This window comes from Diplotaxodon limnothrissa, linkage group LG3 (genome assembly GCF_057381915.1).
Source record: "Diplotaxodon limnothrissa isolate DT_005_m linkage group LG3, D_limnothrissa_male_GT1.1, whole genome shotgun sequence".
Classification (NCBI taxonomy): domain Eukaryota; kingdom Metazoa; phylum Chordata; class Actinopteri; order Cichliformes; family Cichlidae; genus Diplotaxodon; species Diplotaxodon limnothrissa.
In genome coordinates this window covers 24,318,023-24,329,288 of record NC_140598.1, presented here as the reverse complement: position 1 = coordinate 24,329,288, position 11,266 = coordinate 24,318,023, and the positions used below count along the sequence as shown (strand labels likewise).

Genomic DNA, 11,266 nt, shown 5'->3' with positions numbered 1-11,266 from the left:
TGACAGCAAACACATGGGCAAGAAACTCAGGCTGTCCAAAATGCTGCTGCAAGGTTTTTAACTCATTCTCATTAAGCTTTCAAAGCTTCTTCTTTGGCTCCCTGTCAGCTTCAGACTTAACGTCTTGGTTCTTATCTTTATGGTCTTGTTTGTGTCATGTGTTCATTTTGCTTTGTGCTGCTGGCTTTTTTTTTTTTTAAATTACTGTAAAGCTTAATGACTGTTCTTGGTCTTAACAAGCGCAACAGAAATAAACTTTACTTTCTGTAACACTGACCTGAAAGTGTTCAGCTGTGTCTAAACTAAAACCATGAGCTGATTAAATCCTGTCACAAATATTTGCTCTTCTGTATTTGTATTTGCTCTTTGCTACATTTTACTGCCGTGGAACTTGCTAACTCTTTTCTCTCCACATGCTCCTCCATACTGGACACTGTGGCTCCAGTTAAGGTGAAACATCCTAGAACCTGCTCACAACCCTGGCTAAATGACTCTACACGAGCGCATGGCTTTTCTGTGTTGTGCCATGCGCTTGTGAAGTGGCTGTTTGGTCTCTCCAATGTAGAGGTCTGAGCATTCCTCGCTGCACTGTACAGCATACACCACATTGTTAAGTCTGTGTTTTGGCATTTTGTCTTTCGGGTGAACCAGTTTTTGTCTGAGCGTGTTGCTGGGTCTGAAATGCACCGGGATGTCGTGCTTGGAGAAAACTCTCCTGAGTTTTTCTGATACACCGGAGAGAGATACTCCCTACAGCTTATGACAAAATTTGATCCGATTTGATTGATGACCCTAATCATGACCTTTTGACCTCCCCCCTCCCCCCCCCCCCCCCCCCCCCGGAAGTGTGTAATTTGATCCCCTAAGCGTGACGAATTGCATCCGGAGAAGGGAGGGGTGGGAAACCCCCGGCATCCGGAGAAGGGAGGGGGAAACCCCGGAAGCGCGCCACCTGTTGTTGGAAAAAAAAGAAAAAAGTTTTTAGAGGGAGGGAGGGTCTGCGGCATGGGAGGAGAATAAAAGCAGAGAGGAGGAGTCCGTCACAATTTCTAAGGCACAGACACAAGATGGATTTCATTCTACAGCCCAGCAGCGCTCCTGTGTACTTGGACGGCGAAGAGATCTGCTCTCCAAAAGGAGGCTTTGAATATGACATATTCAAATACAGCATATTTACTATGGAAGGCCTCGATCCGGACCTTATGACCCTACCGGAAATACTCCGGAAGTGTCTAGTCATTTTCAGACCTGATGCGTCATGTTCCCTAAGCATGAGGGGAGGGGTATGGTTGCTGGGGGGAGATCAGAGAGGGTTCCTGAAGCACAGCGGTGATGCAGCAGTTGATTCTGTGATGTATAGAGAGACAGAGCGGCAGTTAGTTTTCCGCAAACTCATAGTTTGAATTCTGTTTCGATATTATGACAATTTTCTCTGTATTTTATTTTATTTAATTTTTTACAATAGCGGATGTAATTTTACTTTCTTAAGCTGCACCGGCGTTTGTAATGGGAATAAAGAGTGACTTCCTGTAGAGAACCGTTTCTTTCAATAGTATTTTATTTTCCTATAATACAGACGCAGTAAAAAACCTTTAAGATACACCATAGCTTGTGATGAAAAGAAGAACTTTCTATCCGCTTGTAACCTACAGACTGCCTACCCCGTATGTGTAAAAATGAATAAATATCCCTTAGTGAATACTTTTCTTTGAATACTACTTTTCCTTTTGAGAATCCCTTTTACAAGGGACTGAAAAACAAACCATAATTGCCGTGACAGGCGATCTTGTTTCACACACACACACACACACCGCGGGTCAAGGAGGAGTGAGACAGCAGATATCAGTTTTTTCTCAATGCTTATAACCTATAACACGCCCCCCAAAAATATTATTATTATTATTATTAAAACATCTATATGAGGTAGGTTTTGCGCAGCCTGCTCCTTGTCAGACCAAAGTAGAGAGTTTTTTTCTTCATTACTTTTACAATGGGTTTTCTCAATAGACAGAAAATGAAAATGAGGAGTCAACAGCCGATATTATCATTGCTTGTAACCCGGTAAATAATTTCGTACATCTCCCCATAAAATAAGCCTTAATGGAAAAAGCTCATATTCGAATAAGTTTATTCCCCTCTGTGGGAAAGAGTTTTTTTTCTCAGAGTCAACCATGAGGCGAGTTTTGTCAACAGCAAGAACAAGGCCAGACAACTGTTGCCCATAAAGTAAAACAAATATCCGCCTCTAAGTCGTATTTTACCGTTGCAGAATGTGGAAAACAGACAGGAGACACCCAGGGGCCCACCTCACACACCATAGTTAAAATATTTAAATTTCAACTAAATTTGTAGTAATGATCGGATTTCCTCACTTATCTACACCACACTCCTTGTCCTTGATTTCTTATCGTTTCTTATCGTTCCTCTGTCCCTTAATAGAAACCACATATATAGAAACTATCCTCCCTTTCAGTTGTCTTTTGCACTTCCATATCGCAAAGCAGTTACTGTAGGTTATTTTCTGCTTATGCATTAATGTAATTAATTAACTTATTTAAGATAAGATAAGATAAGATAAGATAAGATAAGATAAGATAAGATAAGATAAGATAAGATAAGATAGAACTTTATTAATCCCTCGGGTGGGTTCCTCTGGGAAATTCGACTTCCAAAAAGCACAGCAACGACCGAAGTTACAGTTACAGAATTGTTATATATATATATATATACACACACACACACACACACACACACACACATATATAAATACAGAGACAAATATAAATAAAATATACAAAGGGGATAAATAGAATAAATAGGAATAAAAAATAAAAATACAAGTGAATTGCACATTTCAAGTATTGAGTCTATTGCACTGTTGACTATTTACAAAAAGTATTGCACAAGGTATTGTACAGTGAGGTGAAGAGGCACTACAGCTTAGTTGTTCCCCCCTCCTTTGTCCTCCTGTTTCCCCTCCCTCTCCCCTCCAGGGAGGAGTTAAACAGTCTGATGGTGTGTGGGACAAAGGAGTTTTTAAGTCTGTTGGTTCTTGTCTTGGGGAGAAGCAACCTGTCACTGAACAGACTCTTCTGATTGTTTATGGCCGTGTGCAGAGGATGCCCAGCATTGTTCATAATGTCCATCAGTTTCTTTAATGTCCTTTTCTCTGCCACTGTCACCAGAGTGTCCAGCTTCATGCCGACCACAGAGCTAGCCCTCCTGATCAGTTTCTCCAGCCTGGATGAGTCCTTCTTTGCTGTGCTGCTCCCCCAGCACACCACAGCATAGAAAAGTACTCCAGCAACCACCGACTGGTAAAACATCCTCAGGAGCTTCCTGCAGATGTTAAAAGACCTCAGCCTCCTGAGGACGTACAGTCGGCTTTGGGCTTTTTTATACAGGTGCTCTGTGTTGCATGACCAGTCCAGTTTATTGTCCACCCACAGCCCGAGGTACTTGTACTTGTTGACCACCTCCACCTCCTCCCCCTCTATCTGAACCGGCAGTGGACCTTCTCTGGACCTCCCGAAGTCCACAACCAGTTCCTTAGTCTTTGAGGTGTTGAGTTGCAGGTGGTTTGTGTGACTCCATGCGACAAAGTTCCTCACCAGACTCCTGTACTCCTCTTCCTGATCATCCCAGATACACCCCATGATGGCCGTGTCATCTGCAAACTTCTGAATGTGGCATAATTCAGAGTTGTAGCAGAAGTCAGAGGTGTACAGGGTGAAGAGAAGAGGGGACAGCACAGTTCCCTGTGGTGCTCCTGTGCTGCTGACCACTGTGTCAGACGTGATGTTCTTCAGCCTGACGTACTGTGGTCTGTCGGTGAGGTAGTCGGAGATCCAAGCCACCAGGCAGGGGTCCACCTCCATCCTGTTCAGTTTTTCCTGAAGCATACAGGGCCGGATGGTATTAAAGGCACTGGAAAAGTCAAGAAACAGTATCCTGACCGTGCCTTTTCCCCCATCCAGGTGTGAGTGGGCTCTGTGTAGGAGGTACAGGATGGCATCCTCCACTCCGACACCCGCCTTGTATGCAAACTGTAGTGGGTCCTGGGCATGTTGTACCTGTGGTCGGAGGAGGTTGAGGAAGAGCCGCTCTAGAGTCTTCATAAGATGTGACGTCAGTGCCACCGGTCGGAAGTCATTCAGCTCATTGGGCCGGTTCTTTTTGGGGACCGGGACGATGCAGGATGTCTTCCATAGGGCGGGCACTCTCCCCAGTCGCAGACTGAGGTTGAAGACTCGTTGTAGCGGCTCCCCAAGTTCAGCAGCACACGCCTTAAGCATCCTAGGACACACCTTGTCTGGGCCTGCTGCCTTTCTGGGGCGAAGCTTCCTCAGTTGCCTCCTGACCTGATCCACTGTGATACTGGGAGATGTTTGGGAGGAGGGGAGGGGGGGAGATGTCTTGCTGCTGAGAGAGGGATTGAAGGAGGGGGGTGTCATGGTGTCAGGAAGGGGGGGAAGCGAGGGAGGCAGGAGAGTGGGGAGAGGACTCTGTAGTGAAGGTGAGGGTGAGGGTGGGGGGGTTGTGGGCTGGTCAAACCTGTTGAAGAAGTTGTTGAGTTCGTTTGCCTTCTCCACAGTCCCCCCCACTGTGCTTTTCTTGGTGTTGTGGACTGTGATGGTTTTCACACCATTCCAGACCTCCCTCATATTGTTCCTCTCCAACTTCTGCTCCACCTTCCTCCTGTAGGTGTCCTTTGCTTCCCTCAGGCAGCGTTTCACCTCCCGCTGTGCTGCTTTCATCTCCTCCTTCACTTTGCTCCTGAAAGCCTTCTTCTTCATGTTGAGGACAGCTTTGACTTCCTGTGTTACCCACGGTTTGTTATTAGGATAACACCGTACCGTCTTAGCAGGGGCGACTGTGTCCACACAAAAGTTGAGGTAGTCTGTAAGACAGTGTGTCGCCCCCTCTATGTCCTCACCATGTGGGCTCAGGAGCACATCCCAGTCTGTGGTGTCATAGCAGTCTCTCAGAGCATCCTCCTTTTCTGGGGTCCATCTCCGGATGGAGCGCGTTGTGACAGGCTGCCTTTGGACGAGGGGTGTGTATTGTGGCTGTAGGTAAACCAGGTTGTGGTCTGACTTCCCTAGTGGGGGGAGGGGGGTGGCTCTGTATGCATCTCTCACATTAGCATACAGTAGGTCAATTGTCCTGTTGCTCCTTGTGGGACAATTCACAAACTGGTGAAAAGCAGCCAGAGTAGAATCCAGTGTGGCATGGTTAAAGTCTCCAGATATAATAATGAAAGCCTCGGGGTTTTGTGTCTGAAGTCTTGCTGTGACTGTGTGTATTTTCTCACAGGCAGCTGTTGCGTCGGCCCTCGGAGGGATGTAAACACACACACAGATCACATGACTGAACTCCCGAGGTAGATAATATGGCCGCAAGCTAACAGCTAGCAGCTCCAGGTCCGGACGGCATACCGAAACTTTAACGGAGACGTGTCCAGGGTTACAGTATCTGCAGTATACAGTATACAGCAGTCCATCTGCATCTTAAGGATAAAGGACACTCTTTCGAGGATGCCAATGTTCACATTTTGGACAGAGAGGACAGATGGTTTGAAAGAGGAGTGAAAGAAGCCATCTATGTCCACTGTGAGCGACCATCTTTGAACAGAGGCGGGGGTTTACGACACCAACTCTCTGCCATCTATAATCCAGTTTTGAGATCCCTCCCCAGACGCCTTAACGCCCACTCACATCCTGGGCCATCTGACCTCAGGAATTCGCATGATAAGGTGGGACCAGGTTTCACAATGAACACACCCGAAACTCTGGCTGATTGGGACCCACGCCCAGTTTCCCACCTTGGCTCAGGCGATTAGAGGATCATCAGGGGGTCCTTTTGTCCCTCTGTGGGGGGTTACTCCCACTAGGTTTATATCTGGGACTCTCCACCATTTGACCTTAGAACTGAAGAAGCTTCTCGGATGAGAGGTGAAACGTTTTCAAGCAACTTAAAGAAGTCCAGACGCTTTTCTTTGCAAGCTCCTTTGACGACGATGAAGGAAACATCTGTGCTGTGTCTGCTCTGTAAGTAGAATCTCTGTGTTTGTTTGAATTCTTGTACTTTGACTGTCTGCTCTCCTGATAACTGATGATGGAGGAGAAGACATGAAAAACAAATCAGGCTAAATTCAAGTTCAAACACCACGAGGACCAACTGCAGGTCTGAACTGACTCTTTATCTTTGCTCAGGAGTCGAGGAAACACAGCAGGCAGTGAAAAGATCAAATCATTCACTCATTAAATCAACATAGCTGGACAGTGTAACAGTAATACTTATAATTAGTGCACATTTTTCTCTATATCTCCTGTAGGAGTGTTTAGCTTATTTTAAAATAAAATGAGCATCTTGCTGCATTTCATTGGTATTAGAGACTGCACAGCTAAATGCAGAATTTATAAAATTAGGAACTGGCTAAAGTGATACCTGTTTTGATTTCCTGCAATTGTGAAGAACAAAAGGTTATAATTAGAATTTATAGTTAGGAGTTATAAATCTTAACTTGTTTGATGTGTTCCTCATTACAAACAAGCGCAAGCAGAAATGTGGGACTTTTAACTGTATTTATAAGTTTTACAGCTTTTCCTATTCATAAAAAACCTTCCATTATGGCCATTCATGCTACACAAAGTAAATAAGCAATAAACTGTTAATCTCTTTAATCCCCCCCCCCCCCCTCCCCCCCCACACACACACACACACACACTCCATCCAAATGCCTTCGACACTTATTCCCTTCCAATGCTGACGGTGGATCAAGGAGACCAGCGTTTTGTTCAAGAAATCAACAAAGTGCTTGACACAAACACTTGGTCAGTAATTGTATGTTGAAGGCAAACGTGTTCGTAAGATTGAAGGAGAATGCTAATAACTTAGCATTAGCATTAGTTAGTATTAGCATGTAGCTTAAAGCAAAGCCTGAGTGAACCATGACAGACAGAAGAAGAGCAGCTTCACCTCTCAGATTTGATTTCTTCTTCTTGTCTTTGATGATGATTTTTCCACAAGTGACGTCTTCAGTTCTCACTGCTGAGTAAACTGTAGCTGGATCACTGTCTGCACAGCAAACACACACAGAGGACATCAGTGCAGGAATAACAGCTCATCGTATACTGACAGGTAATGTTCAAAAAGTGGAATTTAGATTCACTGAATGAATCAGAGCTGATACAGGAGGAAGTGACTGAGCTTTTATCAGCAGGATGAATGTTTCTGATTAACATGTCAGGATGTCACAGAAACTACCAAATTATTAACTTAGAATAATGTTGGATTAAATTTGAAATGTGATGTGATTATTGAATATGAATCGTCAAAGGGAATTTAAAAAAAGCAAAAAAAAAGCAAATACTATATATAATACAATTCAACATATGACTGGTAAAAAAAAAAGTATTAGAGTTTTATCTGTAGACGGTCTGTGTGCAAAGTTTACTGTTTGTTTTCTTTCTATCAGAAACAGGATGCTGGACGACTGCAGAGCTGTTAGCTTCAGTTAACCACAGACCACAAACACACAGTCCAGCTCACAGTGAACAACACTCAGTAAGTACAGAGTTAAACATTCATGGTTACATTTGGTTTTGATCTTTGAAATCTAAATGAACACTGGAGACAGTTTATCATTAAGTGTGCAAACAGAAGTATTAATTTAAACTCTTTCAGTGGTAAATTCTGGCACCAGATTAGTAAAATGCTTAATTAAACATTTTTAATATATATTTTTTATTTTATATTTTATAACTGTGAATTTAAACCATCCATCACATGATAACAGTAAGAAATAGTGCTCATAAACAAAAATCTAATTCTAACCATCATCCTGAAACCCAGGGTAAATTATGTGAAGACAGTCAGAGGAAATGTCCTCAAATATTATATTATATTATATTATCAAGCAGCGTCACAGTGCCTACAGCCATCTTTCACTGATGGAGCAGACACTGGGCTCGCTCATGTTATAGACTCTGTTATCAAAGAAAAAATAACAGGAGTTTAAACTATTGTGAACCTCAACATGAGTCAGTTATATTTTTCTTTTTCAAATCAGAAACAAAGTTTTAACAGGACATGTAGATTATTACTGAAATAAAAGGCATCAAAGTTTATGTGGAAGTTTTACAAACATGTAAAACAGCTTTAAGTGAAGCTGAAATGTTCAACATTCAAATGTGTGTAAATGTTAACATGTCCATTGAAACCAAACACAATTTAAAATGAATGAATTTATAAAATCCAGAAGTCTGTGTCTCACCTTCAGGTTTCCTGTGAACACATGTTCTCACCAGCAGAACCAGTAACACCAGTAAAACCACAAAACAGACTGATCCAACAGATAACAACACAGGTATGAGAAGGGAACCAGTAGCAGGTGTGGATGTAGGTGGAGGTGTGGTGGTGTGTTTGTCTAAAATAAAGCAAACACAGTCACTAAGTTGTCGTCACATTGTGAATGTTGAAAGCTGCAGAAACACAGACAGGTGAGTGTGTCACCTGTGACAGTGATCCAGCTGGATGGAGACTCTCCATGACCGCTGATGTCACACTTGTAGAGGCCTTCATCAGACCTGGAAACATGCTGGATGGTCATGTGACCTGTAGGCTGCTTCCTGATGAGGGAGCCATCTTTATAGAAAGCAGCTGGGAGGTTGGAGGGAGTGGTCTCTGTTTTACAGAGCAGAGTGACGTCATCTCCCTCCATCACAGGGAGGACAGGACTCTGCAGGATCACTGATCCACCTCAACACAGAGACAAACTACAGCATTTCATCCATTTACACACAGCTTCATCAACACTAACTCCACACACTCAGCTTACCAGTGACTGTCAGGTTAACCATGTTACTGATGGGACCCTCTCTGGACTCACACCAGTAAACTCCACTGTCTGATATGAGCATGTAGCCGATATCACAGGAAGAACCAGCTGGTTTTCCCCACCCATCTGCACACTGAGTCCTTTGTCGTCTGCTTGTGTTTCTCCTCAGAGTCCATCCAGCAGAGCTGTCGTCCTCCTCACAGCTCAGAGACACAAAGTCTCCTTCAAAGAACTGAGAGCTGCTGGGACTCACAGTCAGACGAGCTGTGAGGGTTAAAAGGAAAAACTGATCTTCACGTCTTTGAGATCTTTACTGAAAGTTTTAATCCAAATGTGTAAAACTTGTCAGAGTTTATCAGGTTCAAACTGTGACAGAAGAAGGTTACTGACCTTGGTTTGTTGTGCAGCTCAGCAGTGAGACCAGAACTAAAGAGAAATGACACTCAGGTTGATTTGAGGTGAACATAAAGAACAACTCCACACAAACAGCTGACAAACACACAAACATCTCTCTGTTATATCTGCTCATTTTCTGTTTGATTCCAGAAAAAAACAACTATCCATCCATTCGTCCTTTTCAGGGTTGTGGGGGGTGCTGGAGCCTATCCCAGCTGTCATAGGGCAAGAGGCAGGGTACACCATGGTTAGGTTGCACGTCTAACACAGAGACAGACAACCATCAACCTATGAATTGATCAATTGGATTAATTAACCTATCCCCACAAGCTGCATGTTTTTGGTTGGTGGGAGGAAGCCTGAGTACCTGGAGAGAACCCACACAAACTCCACACAGAAAGACTGATTGTGAAATTGAACTAAGAACCTTCTTGCTATGCGGCAACAGTGCTAACCACCGTGCTACCGTGCTGCCTTTAAAAAAAAAAAAAGTATTAACGATTGAAAAAAGAAGAAGAAAGAGCATCATTCATCCATTATTCATTCATACATTTTTCATCTGTTTTTGAGGAAAATGTGGAGTCCAGCTGTCAGTGGTTGACATGTGACATGTTACTGATCAACTGCAAGTTTTCTGTGGCAAGAAACAGATTTTAAACAGTTTCTGCTTCTTCTTATTTAAAGAGTTCTTTAAACCATCAGTATTGCTACTGTAGGTGCACTGACTGCACTGTGGAGTGTTACGAAATCAGTTTCTCCTGGTTCTTTTATTCGTCGAAACTTCCAGAGATGGCACCGGACTCAGTAGTCATTTTTACAAAATCTTTATTCATCTTTATTCATCTTCATTTAAGCATGCACTTCTAGAAGGGAAGATGAGGCCGGTGTCCCTCTGCAAAAATCTTCACTCCTTTGTTGGTTACAGTCAGCTTTATAGAAGTGACCCCATCATAAATCCCCCCCTACGGTGTGCTGCAAACTGTCTGTGTGTATGTGCACGAGCACGTGAATGCCTACATGTGCACGTTCCCACGTGTCTATGTGAGTGCTCGTGAGTGAGTGTGTGCGCATAACTGTGTGTATGTGTGAGTGCACATAAGTGAGTGTGTGTGTGGATGTGTGTGCGCAACAACAAAAACCCGGTGGGGGTAGGTGAGTCCCTAGAGGTCATAAACGCCCCTCTCCCTTCTAGACCACAGTTACAGGTATCATAAATGTTGCGACCCCCACCCTAAAGCTTCCTCTGGGGAATTTCCACTCCATGGGGGAGAGGCCCTCTAAAATCTACTCCTAACTTCACAGCCCAGTGAGGCCTTTATTACTCTACAAACAGTGTCTCTACAATAATTCTACTTTCTATGTTAACACATTTCTAACTCTAAAATAAGCTAAACACTCCTACAGGAGATATAGAGAAAAATGTGCACTAATTATAAGTATTACTGTTACACTGTCCAGCTATGTTGATTTAATGAGTGAATGATTTGATCTTTTCACTGCCTGCTGTGTTTCCTCGACTCCTGAGCAAAGATAAAGAGTCAGTTCAGACCTGCAGTTGGTCCTCGTGGTGTTTGAACTTGAATTTAGCCTGATTTGTTTTTCATGTCTTCTCCTCCATCATCAGTTATCAGGAGAGCAGACAGTCAAAGTACAAGAATTCAAACAAACACAGAGATTCTACTTACAGAGCAGACACAGCACAGATGTTTCCTTCATCGTCGTCAAAGGAGCTTGCAAAGAAAAGCGTCTGGACTTCTTTAAGTTGCTTGAAGACGTTTCACCTCTCATCCGAGAAGCTTCTTCAGTTCTAAGGTCAAATGGTGGAGAGTCCCAGATATAAGCCTAGTGGGAGTAACCCCCCACAGAGGGACAAAAGGACCCCCTGATGATCCTCTAATCGCCTGAGCCAAGGTGGGAAACTGGGTGTGGGTCCCAATCAGCCAGAGTTTCGGGTGTGTTCATTGTGAAACCTGGTCCCACCTTATCATGCGAATTCCTGAGGTCAGATGGCCCAGGATGTGAGTGGGC

The 11,266-nt window shown here is 43.6% G+C and overlaps 1 protein-coding gene across 1 annotated transcript; it reads right to left on the bottom strand.

Annotated features, from left to right (window-relative positions):
• Window positions 1-8,189: 8,189 nt before the first annotated feature.
• Window positions 8,190-10,954, bottom strand: LOC146635058 (Fc receptor-like protein 5). Its single transcript, XM_085350019.1, has 5 exons — window positions 10,924-10,954; window positions 9,233-9,268; window positions 8,843-9,106; window positions 8,518-8,763; window positions 8,190-8,431 (listed from the first exon to the last, which is right to left on the bottom strand). The coding sequence occupies exons 1-5, from the start codon at window positions 10,952-10,954 to the stop codon at window positions 8,190-8,192; spliced, it is 819 nt and encodes a 272-aa protein (XP_085206145.1).
• Between the last annotated feature and the right edge of the window lie 312 nt (window positions 10,955-11,266).